General features: G+C 39.1%; 2 protein-coding genes across 6 annotated transcripts in view; both read right to left on the reverse strand.

Annotated features, from left to right (window-relative positions):
• auh (AU RNA binding protein/enoyl-CoA hydratase) overlaps positions 1-25,708 on the reverse strand; it is a 38,563-nt gene extending 12,855 nt beyond the window's left edge. The window contains exons 1-6 of one of the 3 annotated variants that reach the window (XM_053241219.1): positions 25,568-25,708; positions 15,625-15,692; positions 15,444-15,531; positions 14,423-14,509; positions 11,856-11,948; positions 10,762-10,818 (exon numbers count right to left, since the gene is read on the reverse strand). In XM_053241219.1, coding sequence (XP_053097194.1) covers positions 10,762-10,818; positions 11,856-11,948; positions 14,423-14,509; positions 15,444-15,531 — 325 coding nt within the window. In that variant the 5' untranslated portion in view covers positions 15,625-15,692; positions 25,568-25,708. Of the gene's footprint in view, positions 1-10,761; positions 10,819-11,855; positions 11,949-14,422; positions 14,510-15,443; positions 15,532-15,624; positions 15,693-16,867; positions 17,150-25,567 lie in introns of those variants that run through there. The other 2 variants (XM_026942710.3, XM_053241218.1) reach the window with 2 other exon arrangements.
• nfil3 (nuclear factor, interleukin 3 regulated) lies at positions 20,173-25,707 on the reverse strand. Of its 3 annotated transcripts, none has more exons than XM_026942807.3 (2): positions 25,568-25,707; positions 20,173-21,958 (listed from the first exon to the last, which is right to left on the reverse strand). In XM_026942807.3, the coding sequence occupies exon 2, from the start codon at positions 21,830-21,832 to the stop codon at positions 20,453-20,455; it is 1,380 nt and encodes a 459-aa protein (XP_026798608.1). In that variant the 5' UTR covers positions 21,833-21,958; positions 25,568-25,707; the 3' UTR covers positions 20,173-20,452. The 3 variants fall into 3 exon arrangements, with proteins under 3 accessions (XP_026798608.1, XP_026798609.1, XP_053097192.1); XM_026942808.3 differs by lacking the exon at positions 25,568-25,707 and adding an exon at positions 24,382-25,536; XM_053241217.1 differs by lacking the exon at positions 25,568-25,707 and adding an exon at positions 23,910-24,355.
• Positions 25,709-26,363: the final 655 nt, after the last annotated feature.

The following is a 26,363-nucleotide window of genomic DNA, read 5'->3' on the forward strand; positions in this document are numbered from 1 at the left end:
TCTCCTCTCTCTTGCAACTAAGCTGTTTGTAACATTCAGTCAATTTATCCAATTTCTTAATTAAATTTTCTTGATAATCTGCTTCTTTTGATCAATGAGCTATGTCGAATTTTGTGCCAGTAATTTTGATAAACTTCACCGTAGAGGTTTTTATATGTACGTGTGCTTTTTCTTCTAGAACGACATTAATGGATAAATTAACAGTGTGTAAACAGAACATGAAGTTCCAGTTACAAGACCACCATCATAAATTGACTTATGCAGATAAATGTCTAAATTAATAATAATAATAATAATAATAATAATAATAATAACAATAATAACAATAATACACATAAAAGATTAGGTCAGAAAGTATTTATGGTAAATCACATTAATGAAACAATCTACAATCACTAAAGTAGGGGTTCCCAAACTTTTTGGGCAAATGCCTCCAAACGGACATTATGAATTTTCTGTGACCCCAAGCCTTGATCAGTGTACTTTTTTTTTTTTTTAATTCAATATTCAAATTTAATATTCAAAATTCTAAATTCAATATTTATAAATTTAGGACTACTGTAACATTTGAACATTTTATTATGTCAGTGACGTGTGTATGTGTAACATAAATGACTGAAAACCAAAAGAATATTCCTTTCACTGACTTACCAGTTTAGTAGGAAGTGTTGTGCTGTTATAGCAAAATCCGCGCTGGGGTGGTGTGATACGACTCAACGCAAAGCAGAGGAGTCTGGTTTATACTTGGCGGATGATTTCGCATGCAAGTGCAGAAGCAGCAGCAACACAATCAGCATTGTTTACGTACTTGTCTTATCTTATGTACATCCAGATGATTTAAAAGCAACATTCACTAGATGGTACATCAGAGCCAAAACACTCCTGTCCATCAGGTTTCCAAGTCGAACTATAAAATGTTTAGCAAAATCAAAAACACTGACCTTACATCCAAAGATTTTACATCCAAAAGCATTTACTAATCTAGAAAATCCAAAAGGCTGGAACCCAAAATAGACCAGTATGTTTGAAACCTACACGAAAGGTTTTTAAAAATTCAAACACTACCCGTGAAAGGAAAACTGGTTAGCATTAGTACTCAATAACGGTCCAGAATAGTACATAGGTATGCAATTTGAGACACAGCGTTAGTGAGTTTAAAAGAGGTACATGGACAAGCAATTTTTGTCCATTTTTATTTGTGGTCCACAGTGCAGTGTTTCTTAAATAAGAAACTGAAATAAAAGATGCACCCTTTTATTTTAAATGTGGCTTGTCTTAATGTGACTCCCAGTAATATTTCAAAACAAAATCTGTTTTCAATATTTGTATTAGTAAATAATATTATATGAATGAAACAAAAGAAGAGATTGTGAGTTTGTCTCACGACCCCATTAGTAAATCAAGTGATCCCTAGCTTGGGAAACCCTGCATTAATGAATTAATGAATAAAAGGCCCAAGAACTATGAATAGGTTACGGTACTACAGATACGATCAAACAAGTATCTTTATGTATTTCCAGATTTAAAAATGCTTATAAAAAAAGGTTCCCTGGAACACTATTCCAGATTGTAGGGAAAAACATTTTCCACTGGCTGAGCTGTGAGTGATCAGTAGTAGTACAAACAATAGACCTGCCTGAGGTGCTCAGCGTGCACTATACTGCTTCACGAAATCAGTAAGACACCAAGAGCTAAACCATTCAGAGCTTTAAAACATCATAAGCAGGATTTTGTAGTCTATGTAGAACTTAACAAGGCAGCCCATGCAGATTGAATATCACAGTGGTTATGGGTTCTGAGGTCCTATTCCTGGTAAGGACAGAGGCTGCTACATTCTCAACTAGCTGAAGCTGACTTAGAGAGGCATGGCTGCCAGCCAGAATGGTTATCTATTATTATCTTTCACCCATCAGATTCAGACTAAATTTAAAACAAGAGCCAAATATTGCCTTAATTGACATGTTGTGAGGTAAAGTCACAGGTCTCACTTTCCTTCAGGCTTAAAATAAAACTACCTAGTTCTGTTTCGTCCAGCAGCAGTTTGTAACAGCTGGTATTGTGTTCAGTACGAGGGTATCGGTTAACACAAGTCTAGCTACTTGAAGAAAAAAAACTGTGTACGTGAGCCGCTGCTGAAGCCCTGCTGAGGATCTGGGCCAGGCGAACAGTCGTGTGGGAAGAAGCAAAGAAGTAGGTCAGTGGATTGGTGGCATGTTTCTGTCACAAATCCATGTACATCCATGAAATGTTTTCCTAAATTATGTGGAATCGCTTGACTCAGTTCTTCATAAATGAACTAATGTGCCCTAGCAATCTAATAATGTGTTTACTTAGTGTGACAAAGCAAGAAAGAATGAGCTCAGCCACTGAAAAAATAAAAAACAAAAAAAATAAAAAAATAGACAACTATTGCTGGTTTCCTTAGAACAGTTAGTCAAGCTGTGTGTGAGATTAGACGTGTGTTACACAGGTTCGAACAGTGATCTCTCATGCTCATCACCAGTGTGAGGAGTTCTGATTTCACATCAAGATACGTTTTTATTTCTGATTTCCTTCATACTGTTTGGGTCACATTATTATTAAGAGTGTTTTACAGTGCCCAATGGCACTACAGTTACCAAGTCTCGCAATCCAGTCCTCAAGCTTCGCTAGAGAGTCTGGTCACTTTGAAATTGCAGACAACCAACCACAGACCTTTTCATATAGCCTGTTCACAAACATAGTTTACTCAGCATAAGTGCTACCTACAAAATTCTTGAATAAGATAGGATTACAAATGAACTTTTTTCAGTCCCGTGACTATACCTGCTCATACTCTGCTCATTGTAACACTGGAACCCAGTGCATGAAACTACATATACACTGTGGTACAAAGATCCAATTGCAGCCTTCGAGACCCTGAAGCCTGTGGCCAGGAAAGCAAACCAAACATAGGGGATACGCAGCATCTATTACTTGCCTAAAATGGAACGTCACCATGAAACTACAGGGAAACAAACAGAAAGCCAGAAGATCCCTGAATACATGTCTTGCAAAGCACATTCACTGACCGGGCGAATTTAAACTATACTTGGATTTGTGATGTTAAAAATTAAATGTAAACTTTCAATTAACATAAACGCCTCCACATTGGCTCCACAGTAAGTTAAGACTTCCATCTCAACAGTTTCAGACTGACCGAGAATTAAAAATAACATCTCAGAAATTAGAGCTGTTTCATTTCCATGAACTCGCAGAAGTGTGACCACAGAAATATGTCAAGCCTAATAAAGGAACATTTCTATTTCTCTCCTAGTCACACGGATAACAAGGAATTCATTCAGAAGCCAGAGAGTGGGTTTGCAAACAGAGGTCTTGCACATGCTGATACACTATCAGACTTGAGAGAGAGCTGGTGATTGTATCGCTGATTAATGCAGATATCTGTTCAGCTATCGTATACACAGAAAGGATGACGAAATAAATTCACATCTGCAGTATCTCATATCTTATCAGCTCTGGCAACTCAGAACTTGCAGACTATTCCTCAGAAGTGTGTGAGTCAGTTCATCGAAAGCAGAGGGTAACAGAAATGTTATTTCAAAATACGCCAGGTGAACAACTACCGGGAACCCACTCTTTCCCAGGCACAGAGCCACTTTGTTTCCGTTTTTTTTTCTTCAGAAGAAAACCAGAAGCTAAAACTCAACTCTGCAATCAATCAACTAATAATTTATTGTTCCAGTGTTTATCCAGATATTTATCCAGACATTTTATCAGTATACTGATAAAAATTCACATATATTTTGTCACATTTTAAAGAATTGTTTTTTGGTTACAAAATTCAAGGTAGGGGAAGGGGGAGTGGGTGAGAGAGGGGAAAAAAAAAGACAAAAGCAGAACGGAACACCTAAACAATGCCAACCTGGTAACTGTTTCATGGTAATGACTATAAAACTTTGTTTGCTATTATAGTTCATACGTATTCTTCAAGTATTGCTAAAACCTCAACTCCACCACTCTCAGGTTTATTTTAGACGTTGTTCTCCTTATTTTCAAAATGTATAAAAGGACAAATCAAGAAATGTAACAGATAATCACTAGAGTCAATTTTAAACCAGGCCTAATAACTGATGTGAATAGCTAGCTCCTTGATTCTTCCAACCTAGCTTTTTTGAGGCAGTATTTTCTCTTTAAAAAGTGCCAAAACATATTTACATTTATGACATTTGGCAGTCACCCTTAGCCAGAGCAACTTACAGAAGTGCTTTAAGGCTTTATCAATAAATACATCCTGATACTGGTTCACTAGGTCACAGACTAAGAGTACTATCAGTCTAAAAAACTCTGTTAGGGAGGCAATAATATTTACCCACCTAAGGGATATTTTTAAACAAATCAAACAAATTGTCATTCTTGAAAAACATATTCTTTTAAATTTGCTCTCAGCCCACAGCAACTCTGTTGTTGCCTTGAACCATTCCCTGGAGTTTACATATGAGGTTGCACACAAATAAAATCCCTTTGTCATCCATTAGCACAGGGAAAACCAAAGAACTTTTCTTCTAACACAAAAAAGACAGGTGGTTGTTGACAAGTCAGGTAATGGATATAAAAAAAAAAATACATTAGACAAAATTAGGGCTATAACAACAACAACAAAAAAATCTGTTTTAGAATTGCACAGTTTATTTGATTCTTGCTTGTCAAGTTTCAAAATCAATTGTTAAATACCACTTTCTTAACAAGTTACGTGGAAGTGTTGCAAAAAATTTCCTGACAGCATCTCACAAAATGCAGCTTTGTGAGATGAACTGCAACTGGTGTGTTCATGTGGTCATGTGGTCAGGTGAGACCAAAATCAAACTCTCGGATCATGCACACCATCAGAATAATGAAGACAGAAAGAGACATTTGGACATTCAGGACATTTGAACCCAAAACCCTCGCCTCTGCCGGGAGGTTCAGACTTGACCACAGATAAAGCTTTCAACAAGATGATCCAAACATACTTCCAAATCAACACAACCATGGTTAAAGAAACACAAACTCAATGTTTTGCAATTAACTCCTCAGTCTTTGGATTTGAACTCAACTGAAAACCTACAGTCTGATCTGAAGATGGAAGTCCACCTGCACAAACCTAGAATATAAAGGATGTGTGTTGCAAAAAATGTGCTGCAAGGAAGAATGGACAAAGTGCCTCATACCCTGTTAAAAATAACAGGAGACTCATTGTTGTTATTCTCTCCAGGACAGGCATCACAAAATATTTCGTGTTGCATGTATTATTCTTTTTATATATAGTCATTTTTGATCCTTTTCCTGAAGGGTGCCAATAATTCTAGAGCACACTGTACATGCCCCATGTGTCCGTACAAACTCTTCATTTGCCCCAGGCATGCTAGCAGATGATGGCCAAGCCCATGGTCTGACCCTACTCTCATCATGCCAACCATACTTAGGCTTCAGTATGAATGCCAAGCTACTGGGAAAGGGGCTCTTGTTGCCAAGATGCTGGCAGAAGTAGCAATGACACCACGTTAAAGTCATTTATGCCCTCAAGTTGCTAACAGATATTCCCATACTAGACACGTTACCACACCAGACTAAGGAAACATTACGACAAGCTGCTCGGTCATCAGTGCACTTATAATAAATTCCTTTTACTAGTGATCTCATTTAGTGCTTAAAACCATACTGGACTGTTTGTTAATGAGTTGGCGGTATACTTTAAACAAAAAAAGATGTTTCAACACAAATCCGTCTTTTTGCGCAAGAAAGACACAGTGGTTTCAGTTGGTTCACCACAGTGTGCGCAATTTTCCAAACAGAACTAACCACCTTGTCTTTTATTCTGGGACCTTCTTCTGTCTGCGATTGGTTGTTTGCATCACTGCACAGAGTGTCAGTTGGAAGCAGCAGGTGGAACATGTTTAAGGGAAAACTTAATCATTCTTTGCTAAACAAACCACAAGTACAGCATACTCATCTCTCTGCAGCATTCGGGCCTCCGTCAGAGCTGCCACTGCTATTATTTAGTTAATTTCCTGACTGAAAAAGCCCCAAAACAAACTTGCAACTAACCATGCAATATATGTTCATGTGGCAAACAAACGGTTGCCCTAAATACTAGTTTTTTTTTTTTTTAATACCAAACTCCTATACTAGTCTTGGAATTTTTTTTTTTTTAAACAGATTTAAAAAAATTAAGAACAGCTTTGTGACTCACAGACTATTTCAACTGTATCTCGAGACATCAGACAAAACAGCACATGGTCATGAGTCAGCCTGATAAGCCTTCAAAACCATCTTGCACCCCTGTATGGTGAATTCCGTCAGCTCAACTTTACTGCTTGTAGCCATTATCAGTACAGCAATCTGAGACAACACTGAAAATGCTATAGCACCTCATTAACTAAAGAAAGATCAAAGGAAACTTTAGACCTAATTTTAACTGAATATCATGTGATAAAAACAGTTTCTATTTGGACAGTAACACATCCAAAAAAATAAAAAATTAAAAGTGCATTAGCTAAGATCGGCTTTTTTCTTTCTTTCTGTTTCTTTTTCTCAAAATCAGGTCTGTAATTTTAAAGATGTCTATTGATCATGAATGAGATGCAAAATCTAGCTGAATATCAGCCAAAATTAATTATTTTAAAACCAAATCAACACATTCAATTGGATGATAAAATTGTGATACTGCGTCATGAAGATGTCTGAAAAAAGGACGTATGTAAAGAAAAAGAAACTTTTGCAGACAGTCAGTACACTACTGACAACTACAGTATGGTACCATCTGGTAGAGAAGTGATTCAAACCAGAGACATCATAAGGATGATTGCATACGATTAATCAATGACCTGAATTATTTTTAGCTCTACCCAAATGTCCCCGTTTGCTATTCATGGTACCTGCGCAAGAAGAGTCACTAAATTCAGAACGGTTACTCGTCATGGATTTGTACTGTGCTGTACTGTCCAGTGGAAAAGCGCTATTATTATTCCACATGATTTTTCCAAGCTCTTCTGAAATATAACCTAAATAAAGAGTTAGTTTCACAGTATGAAACCGCCTAAGGCATTAGGGCACATTTTTCCCAAAAACGTCATTCTGGATCAGTGACTCTAAACACACACTCACACACAAAACTACAAAGCTGATAACTGTCCTCTGGAGTCATGATTGCATTAGCAGGAAGTGAGCAATGTAATTCTTTGCCGTTGGTAGGAAAACAATGACTGAATTCTCTTATTAACTCAACTTCATAGATCACTCATCTGTGTCTAAATGGAACTTTCCTGAGACTTTCCTGCTGAGAGGAAAATGCAGCAGTAAGTAGGTGGCAAAAAGACCTACTGGTGGTATAAGACAAAGCACTCCTCTGGGTTATTAACTTCTGTGTGATGAGGTCAAGGGGAACACAGTAATGAAAGAAACAGAAGAACAGAAAATGAGAAGAGGAATGAAGGTGGCTGGAGAGATACTTGGCAGTTTTCTCTTTCAGATGGATTGCGCTTAATAACAGGTCAGTGAGCAAATTCATTCCAGGGCACTGAACTGCTCATCCGCCAAAGGAAAAATGTTTTCTGCTAATATCTCGGCCACGCTCTATTTCCAGGGATCCAGAGCATGTTGAATAAGATGCAAACAGCTGGCACTGTGCCAAGTCCCTGGTGACCCAGTTACATCCAGGAGAGAAATTGTGGTGCAATGGGCAGCCTCACTGGCTTTGCTTGGGCTCATGAACTAAAAATGGACAGCAATATGCGTCTAGTGCAACCCATAGCAACTAGATCTATGTTCTGATGTTTATTCAGAGAGAGTTTACACACCATCATAAGTTTAGCTCTGAAAGAATTAGCTGTTTCGTGGCAACAGACACAGACTAAGGAAAATCAGAGAAAAAGTGAGAGACTGGAAACATGATCACCCTATCATCTGAGAACACGAGTTTGAATCCTAAAGATGCTGTGGCCAAGAGTCCAAGAGAGCAAAACTGCCTGGCTCTCTGGGTAGGAGGGATAAAATTAATCTCTCCCCTATCAATCACAGCGACATAAGCCAATTGCTGACATCTGTGAGCTCAAGTATGCGGAAGAGGGCAGTTAGCGCTGTTGTCTGAGTGTGTTCAGTTGCCATGTGATGATGCATGAACAGCAGTTTGAAAAGATGTAGCTGGCTTCACATGTCAGTGAGGTGCTAGCCTTCACCCTTCCTGGTTGGTAACTGTCGTATGAATGGGGAGAGATAGTTAGTGGGTGGGAATAGGCAAAACTCTGAGAAAACAGGGAAAAAAAAAAAAAGCTTTCTGTTTGCTCGTCAATCTACGCTCATATCCTCACTTATGGTCACGAACTGTGGGAAGTGATCAAAAGAAGAATGTCGCATGTATGGGCAGGATTGCTGTGGTTACTCTCCATGACAGGCTAAGGGGCTTGTCAATCCAGGAAAGCATCAGAGCAGAATTGTGGCTCCTCCGAAATGAGAGGAGGTTTGAGGTGTTGGTCACCTTACTAGGATGCCCACTGGTTGGCTTCTGCTAGACCTGTACCAGGCAGGACAAAGACCAGAGGGCAACCTAAGAAGAGATTATATTTCACAGTTGGCCTTGGAACATCTGGGGATTCCCAGAAGCAGCTGAAATCTATGGCCAGGGATAGAAAAGTCTGTGCTGATCTATTCAGCCTGCTGCACCGTGACCCCCCACCATGAAAAACTGAAAGAGAATGAATGAATGAATGAAAAGAAAAAAAGTCTCTATGGTTGAATTCTACAGTGCTTCCAAGCCAAGCTTTTTCAGGATGAATGACTAAAGTGCTACATCAACCTGTTCTTATAAAATACTATATAACGCAACGTACATTATGGTGCCACTTAATATAAATTCCCTGGGGAAGTGTTCTGCAGTGTGAGAGTTGTGGGAGGTGGAGCTGAAATGTCATGAGCCTGATCCCCCAGGCGAAACAGGAAAGAAAAACAAAGGGCATCTGGATCTACATTAGAGACGCCATCCACTCCAATGGACCAAGCATTGCCATAAGCCTAATTAAAACATGACACCTTCCCTGACATTAACAACATCATTCTCGAAACAGCAGCGTCTTTGGATCACTGGCCTTTTCACTCTAATAAACACCAGGCAGAGGCCCCATGTTCAACCTAAACCCATTGAAAGTCTCATACTGCTGAATGTCATCTCCAAGTAATCACATTACAAAAGTGTGTTCTCAGTGACCCTAAGCAAAAAAGGAGTAAATCACACCTCATAGTTATGACTGCTCAACGTGTTGCTGTGAATAATTCTTGTTTTCTTTGTCCTCCTTTTCCTGGTCTTGATGCCAGAAACAGATAGTGCTCTGTTTGGTGGCTTGTTATATTTTTATTTTTAGGATGAGGTGACAGAAGCAGTAATCTTGTTTTATTAAAAATTCCTTAGATAATGCTTAGCAGCAGACATGGATTGACCCATTCCCTCCAAACCCACAATTCATAACATGACCTCATGGAACCAATGTTTGGTTTGCCGCTGTAAACTGCTGAAAGTTCAGCAAACAATGACAGACAGATTGCAGAGCAAAGTCATTTGCGTCAATTCTTCACTAACACACAAAGACAAACAGTGGAGCAAAGATAATCAATGTGAAGGGACTCTGCAGGTTGATGCGATTCACATATATGTTCTCTTTTACATCCAGTAACCTTGTAATATGATACATTACATTTTATATAAATAAACACTAACCACTACACTACACCAGTTACACCTGTACATGTTAATGCAGTTATTCAATTGGCCAAGCATGTGGCATTTGCGCAATGCATAAATGATTATGCAGATTCAGGTTAAGAGCTTCAGTTAATGTTCATATCAGGACATTAGAATGAGGGAAAAAATGTGATCTCAGTGACTTTGACAGTGGCATGGTTTTTGGTGCCTGGTGCTGGTTTGAGTATTTAAGAAACTGCTGATGGAAACACCTTGTTAAAGAAGCTCTTCACCTCAACTCCACTGAACAATGGGATTAATTGGAACACTGACTGCATGCCAGGCCTTCGTGCCCAATATCAGTGCATGACATCACTAATGCTGTTGTGGCTGAATGGGAAAATCCCCACAGATGCATTCCAAAATCCAGTGGAAAGCCTTCTCAATGTGTGAAGATTATTTTAACAGCAAAGGGGGAATAGAATGTTCAATAAGCACATATAGGTGTGATTGGTCAGGTGTCCGCATACTTTTGGCCATATAGTGTAACTCAGATAACCACTCTACAACCATGGTGTGCAGAAAATCATCTCTCAGTATGCACAACACGTCAAACCTTGAGTGGGCTACAACAGCAGAAGACCACATCAGGTTCCACTCCCGTTAGCCAAGAACAGGAAAGTAAGGCTACAGTGGACACCGGCTCACCAAAACCGGACAGCAGAAAAAACGCTGTCTGGTACCAAAAAACATGCCATTGTCAAAGTCACTGTGATCGCATTTTTCTCCTTTCTGACGTTTGATGTGAACATTAACTGAAGCTCTTGTCCTGCACCTACATGGTTTTATGCCATGTTCTATACATAAACCACTATGATATGCCACGTTCTTTATACACCATGTCCAATAATAAAAAAAAAAAGCATCATGCTATCAATGAAATGTTAAGGTTGATTTATAACAGCTCATAATACCATAAATACAAAGCCAAATACCTGAACGAGAAGATGTTTTAATTGACTGCATCAATTTGTAGAAATAAAAACTGAAACACAGGAACTGAGACTTACCTGCCCCCGGAATGATGGCTAGTTTTGTTTCAACCAGTCCCATTTTAGCTGAGGTAGCTACATAGTAAGTGAAAGGGCAAAAAAGACAATATTTATGATGGCATAATAATTTCAATATCATATTTTCAGCACCTCCTACATTCCATAAATGGCCTCTCCAAAGAATATTACAAAGACATACTATATTAGGTGAAATTAAATTCTGTCCAAGATGCTTCTAAAATAGCAACCCACTGGTGGTAACAAGAATGAACCCTAAAATAAATATATTTATAACACTAAAGAAATTAACATGTGCTTTAAGGAGCATCACTGACGAGTGTGAAAGCATATGGTGTGTCATTTCTGTTAAGTGGGATATGTGCTAAGGCATCATGAGCAGATTTCCAAGCCCAAACTTGGGTGTATGAGATGAGAAAGCAAGACATCTGCTCACTGTCAGAGCAATACGTGGGTGTTAACTCACTCACTCACTCTCTCTCTCTCACACACACACACACACAGAGTGGGTAAACCAAAGTGGCACCTTTACTATCTGTACTATTTAGGGTTCTAACACACAGACTGGTGACAAATTAAAGGCAAAACCAACCAGGAACACCATCAATGCACCTTGACACAGATTCTACAAGTCTGTAGAACTGTACTGGTACAACGAACACCATTCATTACAAAGATATTCCCTCAGTTAGTGCTTTGATGATGGTGATGGAGAGCACTATCTAACAGGTCATTTTAAAAGTGTTTGATTTGGTTGAGATCTGGTGACTGTGAAAGCTTTAGCACATGTTTTACATCATTTTCAGCCTTATCAAACCATTCAGTGAGCCCTTGTGCCCTGTGGAAGGGAGCAGGGTCATCGTGGAAGAGACCACTCCCATCAGCAAAAATAAACGCCCTCTACAGCATAAAAGCCACTGGTTTCGTCACCCGTCTGTATGTAATACTCATTAGGACCAGAGAATATATAATGTAATGTAGCCCTAATTTTTCTATGCTGTATATGGACATCTCACATCTAGAAATAAACTCACAATCAACATCAATGCTTTTATATTCAATCAACATATGTGTATGTATAGTATGTGTATTACCTGCTATTCTTATGTCACAGGCCAGAGCCATCTCAAGACCTCCTCCCAATGCTGCTCCATCAATAGCTGCAATAGTCGGCATGGGTAGATTACCTAAACCCAGATGGAAGGAAAAGGAGTACTATTTATTGCATTGCATTTATTGTATTAGAAATGTGATAGCAGACATTAGAAATGTAATAATGACAAAATGACAATATAGATTGAGTATAATTCCAAACTTCCTCAGTGTTACAACACAGTCAGCATGCAACAGTATGATGGAAACTTCAGTTTTGTTATAATTTCCCATTTAAGGACATGAACCTTCACTCAATGCAGGGTTCAGTTAGAGATTATAATGTAGGCCGCTTATTACGTAGACTCAAAATAGTTAGTTACTTTTTACAGATTGCAGTTTGAATATGTTCTGTTTATTTCTATTATCCCTGGTTGATGTTTTAGTACTTCAAATATACAGGAATTTAACTTAATCTCATTTAGGAGGAGTCTCTCAAACACTGGCAACTTAACAATCAGTTGAAAATAAAAATTAGTTGAAAATAACTAATCCACCATAATTTATTCAGCACATAATAGAACAGATCATACTACAATGCTGTTGAATGCTCAATTCTGTTTGGACAGAAGGTGTTGATCACTTTTCTGTAACAGCAGCTCTGACAGTAGTTCTAGCTGCAAGGTTGATAGTAATGCACTTATTTAAATACCTTATTATTTTTGCTGTAACAACTTACACAGTGTAACAACAGCATACACATGAGTAATTATTGTACTCTTATAAGAATATAATCAACTTTGGGGTGGACTGTATCACATCAGCCCATCATTGTTTACTGTATTTGTTTCCCAGGTAAAATGCAGCTAGCGTTGTTCATCTCAAACGCATGTATAAACACAGTTCTCATGAACCTATAAACACATTTATGACTGTTGGCAGGTAAAGAAGAGCTACACCTGGTCCACTGTCTGACAGATGGCTCCCAGTGAGCAGAATTAAGAGACATGCTTCCAAGCCACTTCCTGGAGCGATAAAATAAAATCTGCAGTATCTGAGAGGTCTGTCATTCATCCCTCTATGATAACCTATCTAAGAAACAGTTCATCTTAGTGAGGCAATGCATTGTACACCCCCTCCACATTCACAGGATGACAAGTGATGCCATTAAACATGATTCTACTTGACTTTGCTTAGATTAATAGTAATGCAATACACCTTTAAACTTAAAATCAAGTCTTTCTGAATGTGGGCTGATTGTGTTATTATAGGAATGTTGTTGGAAAGCAGCGCAGAACAGAGCCAGACAAATTGAGGGCATGAGATTGATGAACATTAAACTGGAGTTTAAGCACCTTTTTATGCAAACTGCTTCTAGCTTTATACCCACAGTAAACACTTACAGTATGTCCCAGGACAGGAAAGTGTTCCCATCATATTCCCAAATATAAACTACTTTCATGGTAATAAACAAATATAAAATGTGAAAGCAAAACAATTGATTTTGGTAAAAAAAATTTATAAACACATTTACAAGCACTTCAGTATTGTCATAATGGACAACCTCTGGGCCTACAGAAGCATGCCAATAACCTGATTTACTTTAGTAGAGTCACTAAAAGTACACATTTTCCAGTAGCAAGACTAACACTGCAACTTTTAAAATCACCAAACTGTATGTGTTTAAACTGTTTTATTGATAAAGTAGCAAAGTAACACTGATAAAACCCTACATCATTTCATTTTCAAAATGTACACAATTTCATTTTATACCACAGAACTGTTGAATTCTCAACTGTGATTGTATTGATTAACATTCTATACCAGCAGCTCTGGCAGTAGTTCTGGATGCAGGGCAAATCACAGGTTTATGTTAATGAACTAGTTTTAACATGCTATCATGTCCATACTAACAACTGGCACAGGGGCGTGTATGGTGAATGCACAACATAAATGGATTTGTATGTGTAAATGTGTAATTGTTGATATGGTATTGTTATTGTATGGTATTGATATTGTTAAAATGGTTTCTGTAAATAGACATTTCTTTAGCTTCTTTAGTTCCAGTGTCAGAGCTTGGTAACAGTCATATGTAAAGTTGGAAGTTATAACTTGTACCTTGTAAAACATCTTGTTTCAAGGACATTCCACAACATTGACATTATCAATTTGCTGTGGTATAAGAAGAATAAAACACTTCAGGGTGCGATGTTATTGGAAATGAATGAACTTCAGGGTGGTAATATTTATTCAACCTTGCACCAGCTCACATAACACCGCCCTTTTGTTGACTATTTTTCAATAAAAAGGGGTTTTATGGTTGTAAATTACACATAATGCAGTCAGTGACAAGCTGTATTTTTATCATACAGATGGAGATCTTTGTTTTTATTGGTAGTTAAGTTTACAGACATTTAGAATAATGAAAAATAGCAGATCAACACTATACATGTCCAACTACTTCAATGACCATTGAACATTTAAAAACAGTTCGTTGGAATAGTTTGAAAATGACTTATTATAGATAATTATGTAACCGCATTCATTGCCTTCAGCCTAACTTACTTACCTAATTCTGTAATAAGTGACCTTGCTTTAGAGACAAAAGGCCCAACTTCACTCTGATGCATTTTGGCTCTTTCTTTCAAGTCAGCACCTGTTCATGGAAACACATGAATTCAATTCAATTCAAAAGCTTTATTGTCTATCCCAAAAAAAAAAACAACAAAAAAAAAAATTTAAGATCCTATTTAAAATACCAATCGCAGTTGGGTCTTCTTATACTTGGCCCTTTTCACTAAAGGCACTTTATACCGTCTGCCAGAGGGAAGTAACTGGAAAGAACTATACAGGGGATGAGAAGAGTCTCCCACAATAACAGAGGCTTTCCTTTTTAATGCCACAGTAAAGAGATCAGAGAGAGGTGTTTGTCTCTCACCAATTATTTTACTCGCCACATTTATAATCCTTAAAAGTTTGTTTTTACTTTTGACAGAGAGAGAGTTAAACCAAGACACAATATTAAAAGTAAGAACAGATTCGATAAGTGATTTATATACAACCATCTAAATGTCCTTTTCAATGTTAAAACTCCTTAGTTTTCTCAAAAGGCCTAAATGTTGATAAGCCTTTTTAAAAACATTGTCTGAATGCTTATCAAATGAAAATCGGGAGTCAATCTCTGTACCTAAGTATTTAAAAGATCCCACCTGTTCAACTTCCTCTCCATTAACTAACAAAGGTTCACAAAGCGCTCGTACATTGTTCGCCCCACAACACATTTCTTTAGTTTTACTAATATTAAGCTGCAAAGAACTCTCTTCTGTCCAAACTGTAAAAAAATTAACAAAATTGAGGTAAGTATCTAATAACTGAATATCCTTTACTGGATTTAATGAAACCTGGTTTTAATGAAACCATTACCATTGGGGCTGTAACAACTATTGTGCTAATACTAAACTAAGCACTGTAGTAAACTAACCCACAATGTCCCAACTTAATCAGAGCTGACAGTCATCATCACATGTTGAGTTCCATTCCCTGGGGGAAAAAAAAAAAAAATCAAACTAAACTAAACCTAAAGTAAATACCTGCACAGAAGACTCCAGGCACCATGCTGCACAAGATGACAGAGCGCACCTTATTGTTCTTTTTCACTGATTCAACAGCTTCAGACATCTAATGGAAATGATTCAATAAGCACAAAATCACCCACAATTCAATCTGGTAATGCATACAGAGGAATTTGAGTTAAATGCACATTATACTTACCTCCTTTACAAGACTTTTACTGATAGCATTTTTAGATTTAGGTCGATTAAGGCCAAAGACGACGATCCCTAAAAATACAGAAGACCTCAGTAAGCAAAAAGCAATCTGCATTGCAATCAATAAAAGCTTTAGTCATTTTCAAAAGTAAAATCCTTTTTAATTACGGCAGTATGTTGTGTTCAGGAGTATTATCGAGTTTAAATTTTAACACAACTCATCACCTCAGTAGCTTATTTTAAGAATATAATCATTATTTGCCAATTTATTCCTACAGAGGAATTTTTCACTTCATGCATCCTGATGCCCCTTTTCACACAGAACAGGAAGTAAAGAAGAAAGGGTTTCTCAGGAATTCTTTCTTTTGTTAAGCGGTCTTAACTGGAACCCTTTCGGACAGGAAAACCCTTTGTTACAGGGTTGTACATAGAACTCAGCTCAGAGGGGCAAACCTAAATAGCTGATAGAAAGAGTGGAAGAGTGTACTGAGTCCAAATTTAGGGTCAGCAGTCTTGGGGCACCACAGGTACCCCAAGCAAACCTGCCAGCTCTCAGATTTAAACTCGCTTTTGGTTACATGCATTTGAGTTATCATGCATGACCCCTGTAACAGCTCAGTGGCGCAGCAGGTAGAGTCGCCACCTCACAGCTCCAGGGCTGGATCCTGAGTTTGGGTTACTCCCCATGTCCATGTGGGCTTCCTCTGGGTTCTCCAGTTTCCTCCTACCTCCCAAAAACATGGCAGCAGTTGGACTGGCTATACGAAATCACCCCTAGGTGTGAAGGAGGGTGCACGATCCCTGCGATGGACTGGGACAGGCTCGAGGTCCACCACAACCCTGACCAGAATAAAGCAGTTACTTAAGATGAATGAATGAATGAATGAATGACACTCAAAAACTCATCAGTATTCAATATTCCATGGAAATCTTTAGTAAGTACTTTGGTATTATTTTGTTTATTTATTCAGAAATTAGTAATGTCTTGTGAGAACAGCAAGAGGTCGACCCACAAGGAGATGGGCAGTGAGCCACCATGACAGGTTCTTGATCAGGTCAGTGTGACTGACACATGAGGATCTCCCACAGCTCGACTTTCTCACACACTGACGTGTTTTAAACCTCAAAACCGCACCGGCTTCGTGTTTTGCCTCAACGCACCGAAATGTAAACAACTCTTAACGCCGTGTTCCCAAGAAACAATGTTTCTACACCACTGCGACTACGAACAGCCTGCTGGCGTCTACCTGAGTCATCTCCGTCCAAATACCTAACGCTCAGGTCATTAGCGTCGGAGCTAAACTGCCGCAAACCGCCATTCGCCGCCCGGCGCGCGCCTCCACCACTTCCGGCTGCAGCGCGACGCATAACATCTTGAAATCTGCAAATGTAGTCGAGAGGCGTCGAGGTTTGGGGTCGAAGCGTCTGAAAAACGACTCTAGACCCCACGAGAAGCGCCATACCGCTTCACTTCGCTGCAGTGTGTGTGCGTGCGTGTTTTGACTTTCAACTTTGAACCGCCAGTGACGCAACTGCTAGTCACGTGACTCGCGTCCCAACGGCATTGTGGATTTCCCCCCTCGACGCGTCCAAACCTGAGAACTATCCCAAACACGTCCTCTGTGGAAAAGGAGTGCACTGGGTAGGGCGTAAAAACTATTTTTTCAAGTGCACTTAAATAGGAAATAAGGAGCTATTTGGGATTCATCCACAGCTGCGACTATTTTTGTTATTTCTGTCTCCTCTGTTTACCGTATCTTTCTTTTCTTCGTGCTTAATGACGCAGTTTCCTGTGAATATTATTTTTTAAACACTGACTCAAGTTATTTAGTCTGTTAGCACTTAAGTTAAATGTTGCAACTTAACCTTTTACACTCTCAGAAAAGAGGATATTAAACTGTATCTTTCCTTCCCTGCTGAAAAAAAAAACAATAGAAACCATCACAGAACTTCTAATGGTTTCCACTACAAATACCATTACAAACCATCAGCTAACTATTAAAACCATTACCATTACCAGTGCTCAGTGGTGTCCATTAGACATAACATGCCACCAGGCAACAAATTACCAGTAGAGACCCATTACAGTTTCCATTAAAACCAATACAATTCCCATTATAACCATTAAAACATTACCATTACTGGTCCTTAATGGTGTCCATTAGACATAACATGCCGCCAGGCAACAAATTACCAGTAGAGACTCAATATAATTACCATTATAACCATTAAAACCATTACCATTACTGGTCCTTAATGGTGTCCACTACACATAACATGCCACCAGGCAACAAATTACCAGTAGAGACCCATTACAGTTTCCATTCAAACCAATACAATTCCCATTATAACCATTAAAACCATTACAATTTCTGTGTTGTTTTTTCAGCAGGGTTGTCACTGGGGTGGTACCCTTAAGGGGTTCGCCTTTTTTTTTTTTACCTTAATGTGTATCTTTTCCTGGAAAGATGCATGTAGTGGATTTAAAGTGTTACTCTAAAAGCTAACTGAAGGCACAAGAGCAGTCCTTAAGGTCCAGTTATGTGCTTTAAATCATTTTAATAGGTACACTACATTCACATTACCATGTAATAGATACTAAAAGTACAAAAGATGTACCCTTGAGGGTACCGCCCCAAAGTGTATTATATTTTGATCTAATATAATATGCACACATGCATACAGACAGGTGACAAATTAGAGTTAAACACTGAATAAATCAGTGGAGAAATATAACCCGTGCAAATGCATGATATAATTAGGCAATTAACATTCTACCATGCTCTGTGGCATGTGTAAAAATGGTGATCAGGGTGAGCTGAGCTTGATTTTAGAACAAGACTACAAAAGGAAAAGATATTAGTGACTTCATTATTGGGGCATGAATGGCAGGAGCTTCAGGCACGAAAAAAAACTGGCTGGTGTTTCTTTGGAATAGTGACTAAAATGACATCTTCATTTATATGTATGGGAAGAATGTGAGTAAACAGGTTGGAAATTGTGGTCAAAAGCACATTCAGTGACCGAAATGCTTGTGCATTAGTGCAATATCTAAGGAAAAACAGAAAAGCAGCTGTTCTATACGTGACAAGCGTGAGCAGATTAGATTTTATGCAAGACTAACTACAAGAACAAGGATATTACAGTAGGGTTGCAGTGCACAGACCCCTCATCACAAGGATAAATGCACATCTGAGAGGTCAGTGGTGCTAAAATTATAGGCACTGGTCAGTGAAATGAGGTAAAAAGCAATACTGTTAGGTGAGTCATCCTTCACCATATTCTCAGTCGTGCATGTATGATGTCCACCAAGAGAACAATGCAGACCTGAAGGCTTGACCTTTACAGTGAAGGGGTCTAATGGCTCTGTAAAGTTGTGGGGAATGTTTTGCCAGCACTTTGTGGCTCCACTTGTCCCCTCAGAGGGAATTATCACTGCAAATCAATACAAAAGTTTTGTGATTGATCCCCTTTATCCTACCTTGAAACTTTTCTCTATACTGATGGGAGTGGTCTCTTCCAGGATGACCCCGCCCCCATCCACAGGGCATGAGCGCTCACTGAATGGTCTGATGAGTATGAAATGATAAATGCTACATATGCTATGGCTGGTACAGTCACCAGATCGCACACCAGTGGGAGATTTTGGCGCGACGTGTTAGACAGCACTTTCCACCACCATCATCAAAACACCAACTGAGGCTGATCATCCTTCCAGCACAGTTCCAGAGACTTGTAAAATCTATGCCAAGATGCACTGAAGCAGTTTATACTGCTTTTTTTTTTTTTTTTCGGTTGTCACCCATTTGTATATGTCATGTAACTATTATAATATGATAAGAAAATCTGGGTCTTAAACCGACACTCAAATGCTTTAGAATAGATCATGTTTGTATTAAATAAAAAATAATGGTGAAGCTTTCACGATGGCTGAATTGAGGATGACCTAACCTTGTTTTTGATGTAAATCCCCCGAGTCATATGATCACAGACATATATGCAAATTCAGCAATTTTGATTTTACAGTTTAGCATAACTGAAGATAGCTTGCTGAGCAGCTACTTTTTTTTTTCTTTTTGTCAGACTGGACCGTTTAGCAAAGCATGTAACTGCAGCTGCAGTCGCTTTTTTCATCTGTCTTTTACATTAATGGTATCTATTACACTCCTGGTTTTAGTTTCGACACAGAAATAGGATATAACTAACACGCTCAATTAGAGTACTGAAGAAAATCCAAGCTTCCTCCTGACCTTGGGAGGAACTACATATTTGCCAGAGACATTTCATGTACAGTATTACAATCCATTCAATTATGTCCTTTAGCAATATTTATTTTATTGACAGTTTATCAACATGAAAAATGCTACCTATTGTTCCTCAAAGAGAACACAGGGTAAAAACGGTGAACCTCCATAGAAATGACACAGTAAAAACAAAGTATTAAGGAGGCACTGACAGTCTAGATCTGCAGTTCATTTAAAATCTTTAGACAATTCATGGTACAATGCAGTTTTCAATACATCCTGTGTAGGTGAAAAAGACAAATTGGTGCTTCAGTGCTTACATACATTTATTGTAAACAAAAAAAAAAAGAACATACAATAATGTACAACAAATTTTTGAAGAAGACAGCATTAACTTTGCATGTAGTAGCCTAACATTTTGGCTTCTGGGCTACCAGAAGGAGTCATCGGGAGGACACGCCAATCTACAACAGTAAGTGCACAAAACCACTATTCATCTCGATGAACTGCAGCTTTTAGACACCATTTCAGTGGAATGGTGCAGTAGCAGACACAGTGGAAAACAGGTGTTGTGCAAACAGAGAAGCCTCAGTTTGAATAACATCCTTTCGATACCAAGTCATGTTCAGTAGTGCTTTTGGTGGACTCGATAACAGAACCCTGCCGTGTTGCAATCAACTTTTTCAGGGAGGCCACTTCTGCCGACAGGTCGGCGATGCCTTTTTTCAAGTACAAGTTCTCAGACTCTGAGATGGCATAGCAGCCATCCTTAAGGTCTACAACCAGTTTGTTAGTCACAGGCCCAGGTGAGTCGGGGCAAAGTCTGTTCTTGTAGCCATTTGGCGGAGCCTCTGTTTGGTCTTTGTGCCAGTACTCGGGTTGTTGGATCCAGTCCTGTACGTTGTTCACCTGCAGGGAGAGCGGGCTAAGTGATGACTGGGTGTATTCAGGTGTAGATCCCTGACCCATCTGGTAGCATGCCCGTGCAGACATGTCGATGGGGGAAGTGAACTTCCCAGATGAGTCGTAGTCAGGATCGATAGCCTCTACTTTGATCTGGATGGCCCGGGCTTTGATGCGCAGCTTGTGGGGCAGAGCTGAAGCATTGGCATCTGGCACCTTTACAGCAGAGACTATCACGCTTTTTTGGTCAGCATTGGACGGTGCCAGACCTTTGGGGACCTGCTGTTCGTCTTCCCCATCTGATGACTTGCTCACGGTCCCATCGTCACCGTCAGAGGTCCGGGGCGAGTTACTTGATGACCTGGTGAGCTGCAGGAATGGATTTGGCTGGGAGTAGCCTCCAGGGAAAGGACTATTCAGGTAATTTCTGTACAGTTCATACGGACTGGCTCGGTCTCTGGAGTAGTTGCCATTCTCTAATGGCTCTTGCTTGATGATTTCCGGTGTCCTGCATGTGTTCATAGTGCTTGAGTCAGATCCATCTGATAAGGTGCTGTGAGGTGAGTGCTTGATCACTGATATGCAGCTACTGCTCAGGCATGAAGGCTCAGCCTCTCTGGGGTAGGAGCCTTTGACACCATTAGGGGGCGCAAATTCCTGGTACAAGGTGTTCGTAGAGGTGGAGATCTTCTGTACCTCCTGAGCATAGGCAGCCGAGCTCAAAAGGCCGAACTTCAGCTTGAGGGACAGAAGCTCAGCTTTGAGTGAAGCATTCTCCTCACCCAACGCCATCAGCTTGCTCTCTAGCACCATGTCATTGAGCCGCCGCTTCTCCCGTGAGCGTTTTGCCGCCTCGTTGTTCTTGCGTCTCCGCTCCCAGTACAACGTGTCCTTTTTCTCATCCGGGATAAACTCCCGCTTTCTGCGGCATGTGTTTGGTTTGCCCTTGAAGGGCATGCCGGACAGTTTCTGATTGATCAAGTCTCTGTCTGTGCCTTGCAGAGCCATGGCTAAGACCAGGTCGTCGTCTCCACTGTAGGACGGCTCTTTCTTAATGGCCTGCATATTACACAATGGTGTGATCCAAATTGCATAAGCTCTTTAGTTCTCACTTGCGTTGAGGCGACAAATCATCATCATAAACTAAGTGCTAGAAATATCCTGGGCACCAGATAATGATTCCTGTTGGACCTGTTGAAGAGACACAAAGAAAACATTCTTAGAAATTAAGGCATATAAAATAATAATGTGATGCAAACCTGGTCTGACTTTGATTAAAGGTTAAAGGCTCACATCACATATTCCAAACAAGAACCTCTGCTTCCCATAAGAAAAGTATGAGTCATGTATCATAATTCATTCCAAATTAGGGACTTATTACAGGCAGTGTTTATCAGGTACAATGAAACATTCAAACAAACTCAAACACCCTACAGTGGTTTATGACTAACACTATTTGTCTCTGACTTAATTCCACCCATAAGAAAGTGAATAGCTTTCATAAAGCTTTAATAAAAGTAACTGGTAATAGCTGAATGAACTGATTATACTCTCTATTATTTGTAATATAACTAAATCACTACAAAACTTCTTAGCCACATACTTCCCTGACAGTTTATTTTTAGAAGAACTACAATTTTGTACAATGCACAAAACAATGCACCAAATAAAATAACGATGACAAATGACAATATCAATTTATATATGTTTATTTTAAAGTTCAGGTTCGGTGTGTGTTATGAATGGGTATTTGTGAGCCAGGTTCAGAGGCTAATGCCAGCAGTATGCTCGGGACAGCAGCACATTGTGCTCTCTATCTTTGAATTCCTCAGTGTTTCTGAGGCGTGACATCACGGAGTCTGAGACAGGCTTGCTCCTGCCGCTGGCTCATTGACATTCAGTAAATTTGTCAGCTGATAAAGTAGCATTATGCAAATTTTACTGAGTTGCTGACACCCCACTGCTCACGATCACACCGCAACCTATTCCTACAACTCTGACTACTCTGTGGATTGGTCTCATTTTGCACAGCATAACACAATTACACATCTTGACAGTTTGTTGGATATTCATCCATAGAATAAATGTATACACTTTCTCAGAAGTGTTAGTGGGTGAGTGGGAGTAATGTAACCATACGTTTTGCCAGAATTTGTATATGCCAGATAAATTTCTTCACACATTCTCATGCCAGGGGTAAAACACTGCAAGAAGTTTTTTTTTTTTTTTTTTTTTTTTTTGCTGTATCTTTCTCAAAGTGGTCAGTAAAAAAAAAAAAAAAAAATATATATATATATATATATATATATATATATATATATATATATATATATATATATACATACATGAATCACTCAATAAATACATGAATAAATAAAGTATATAAATCATAAATGGAAGAGGTGATATGAAAGTGCTTTGTTATAAAATGCAAATATTAATTAGCTCATACAAAAAAGCTGGTAAAATGTAAAATCTGTTATTCTGGTTTTATGTAATCTTTTACTTATTTTATTTATTTATTTTTTCATGGTGTTTATTATTATTTATTTGTTCATATGATATTCTAATTTTGTTTATCTTTGGCTTATTAAAACAAATTTACATATATATATATATATATATATATATATATATATATATATATAATAAATTTTACACTTTTGGCACTTTGATAGGGAGCTCACCTGATCTGACACCAAAATAAATGTTATTAAATTTAAGATTTTAAAACAGAAGTTTAGAGTTAACCCAAATAAATAAATAAATAAATAAATAAATAGATAGATAGATAGATAGATAGATAGATAAACAGTTAAACAAACAAATAAATAAACAGATAAATAAACAAATAAATAAACAGATAAATATCATTTAAGTGTTGGTTTTTGAAGAAAATGTGTTGCCCCCCTTCAAATTATGCAACGCCGCCACTAAAGCACTCGCATGACGTCATCCCTGGAGGTCGGTTACGCAAAAGAGTAACACTGAATCTGCACTCTTTTTTTTCTTCCACACATTAAAACATTATCTAACCACCAGAATAAAGACTACCATAGCTTCCATCCGCATTCTGAGCATGCTAGAGAACTGTGATAAACGGTTTAGATGTAAATATGTGAGGGTTTTTTACGGCAGTGACCTTCAACGTGTCGTTCCGGCAACCCGAGCGCTTTGGCTGAAGGGTTCCGACTGGAGCCACGGCTTCAGGAGTGTCCATACCTGCAACGTGCTAGCGATCAGGCTGCTGTAGTGTCTTCCAAAATGTACCAGAAAATCACTCACACACTCACACATACACACAAAACCCCCACAATCTAAGCTTATGTGGCAGATGTTGTTAATGTCTCAGGATCGGGTCTGTGCGCCTCCCGCGATCAGAGCGCAGAACAAAGGAATGCGAGCAGCCACCACCATCATCATCATCATCATCATCATGGTCACCATCACACATCACACGTGGCTGAACAGACCCGAGACAATAAAAACAAATGGGGATCGCCCGAAACCATGCAACAGGAAGCTGATCCAGCAGTGGAACAGAGCAGCAGCTTTGTCTCACTTTATTTAATCAGCTTGTTTTGGCTAGACGTGAGCGCGAGCGCCAGGCTTACGTTTCAGGTGTGTGGTTTGGGGTTGTGTAATCCAGTCACACTGCTCGTTCACCTCCCGCTCGGAGTGCCTACTGACGCTCGTGTGGCTCCATTACTCAAATCGCAGGACACACGTTGTACTGGTAGGAGTGATGAAACGCAGTCCGAGCACGAGGGCTGAAACAATGCAGCACGCTGATGCTTTTTGACAGGCCGCTCCGAGAAAGCGCTTCTCAAGCCCATGCATGCACACACACACACACACACACACACACACACACACACACACCGCCCGCGTCACCGTTCAGCACCAGGCTACAGCCGCACATGCCCTGGTGTTACACATTAACCAGCTGCAGCCAGAAAAGCCTGATTTCTCCAAGTCCTGAGACGCATTTATTAGAAAGTAAAGTCTATTTTCCCAGCGCTTAGTGCTCATTCACTACCCAGCCATGCTCCACATTCCTTTCTCCTTCATTTGCATGGATTATAATTTATCATAAAGAGAATTATCAATTTATTACGCGTCACCTACAAGTCTAATAACACTTTAAAGCTTTAAATAGGCTCGATGGCATATAAATAGTAAATACAGGCTGTATTATGAATAGGCTACAGAAACGCTCTTCCAGTGCTTTTACATCCTGACCTTCTTCTGATTTTGTTGTTTGTTTGTTTGTTTGTTTGTTTTAGACAAAACTAAGCTACATATTCGCATGTAATCTATCAACATTATACACTTCCAAGGAAATGACTGTGAAGTGGAGCAGCAAACAAATGGTGTAAATATGGACTGATGAGCAGAGGTGTATACACCCACCCGCATGAATTATGGGTCACTATGCCATTCAAACTGCTGTGGTCACATTTCCAACCTACATGGTTCAAATGCTTACGAGTCAGTAGGTGAAGTGTGCGGTGTAAATAGTGAGAATGGTTACAAATCAACACGGCTTTGGAAACAGCACGCGGAATAATAACCAAATCCCATGCAGACTTTAATGCACAGGATCCAAGTTTCTAGGGAAATGTGATGCATTGATATGTATGAACAACATGCAAACATTCTCTATAGTCCCAACCCAGATACACTTTATAAACTGACAAGTGTATGCAGAAGAGTTCCCATATAACAGACTCGCCTATACACTCCAAACTGCCCACATGACTCAGAGTGAAACATGTGAAGAATAAAAAAATCCCTTACCTTTAATTACCACAAGCTCTTTTATGTGGTCCTTAGGGGAAGAAAGTGTTTAAAAAAGGCTTAAGAAAAAGAAGTGTTTCATAAGCAGCGCTAAAATTCCGTTAAGGGTGAGGTAATGTTTCCCTGTTCCTCCTTTGCGTTTTCCTCCTGAACTGACTGCTGCCTCATGGATCTGTGTTAGTAGGTCACTGAAGAAGTGTATTGGCAGCGTGCTGTGACTGACAGGCCTCTCATCCAATCAGAATGCGGCATTTTCCGATTTGAACCAATGCCTCGCCTTTCTCGTGGATATATCGGGAATCTAATGCAAATGAATGAACTGTACTTGGGGCTCTACTGTATGTTGGGATTGCCATGCAGCGGGAAGAAGTGACCCTATGAAGGGCTGCAGTTTAAAAAAAAAAAAGATCGACACTGTATAGCATACCGAATAAAAAGTATACACACACACACACACTCAACCACGTTCAGTGTAAATCAGGTCAAATTTTGAAAGTCAAGAAAAATGTCAACATGTGCTCACGTAATGTGGCAATTAGCAAAAAAGAGGTGAGGTGTGAGATGACATCATGGTCACGTGACTTCTTTTGTATTAATTAGAGCCTACAACTCAAAGTCAAACTGTCACTCCTGCATGGTACAAGCACAAATATCAACTTGTTGAAGAAATTTTAATTTACTATAACCATACATTCTGAGATCAACGTTATTTAAAAAAATATATATAAAAAAAATAAAAATAAATGACAATCTGTCTGTCACTTTAACGTCATTCTAATGTTACTGCAGCTGTTAC

The sequence above is a fragment of the Pangasianodon hypophthalmus genome, chromosome 17 (genome assembly GCF_027358585.1).
Source record: "Pangasianodon hypophthalmus isolate fPanHyp1 chromosome 17, fPanHyp1.pri, whole genome shotgun sequence".
Classification (NCBI taxonomy): Eukaryota; Metazoa; Chordata; class Actinopteri; order Siluriformes; family Pangasiidae; genus Pangasianodon; species Pangasianodon hypophthalmus.

Coding starts and splice junctions, on each gene's coding strand:
- nfil3 (XM_026942807.3), bottom strand. CDS start 21,832: ATGCAGGCCATTAAGAAAGAGCCGTCCTACAGTGGAGACGACGACCTG.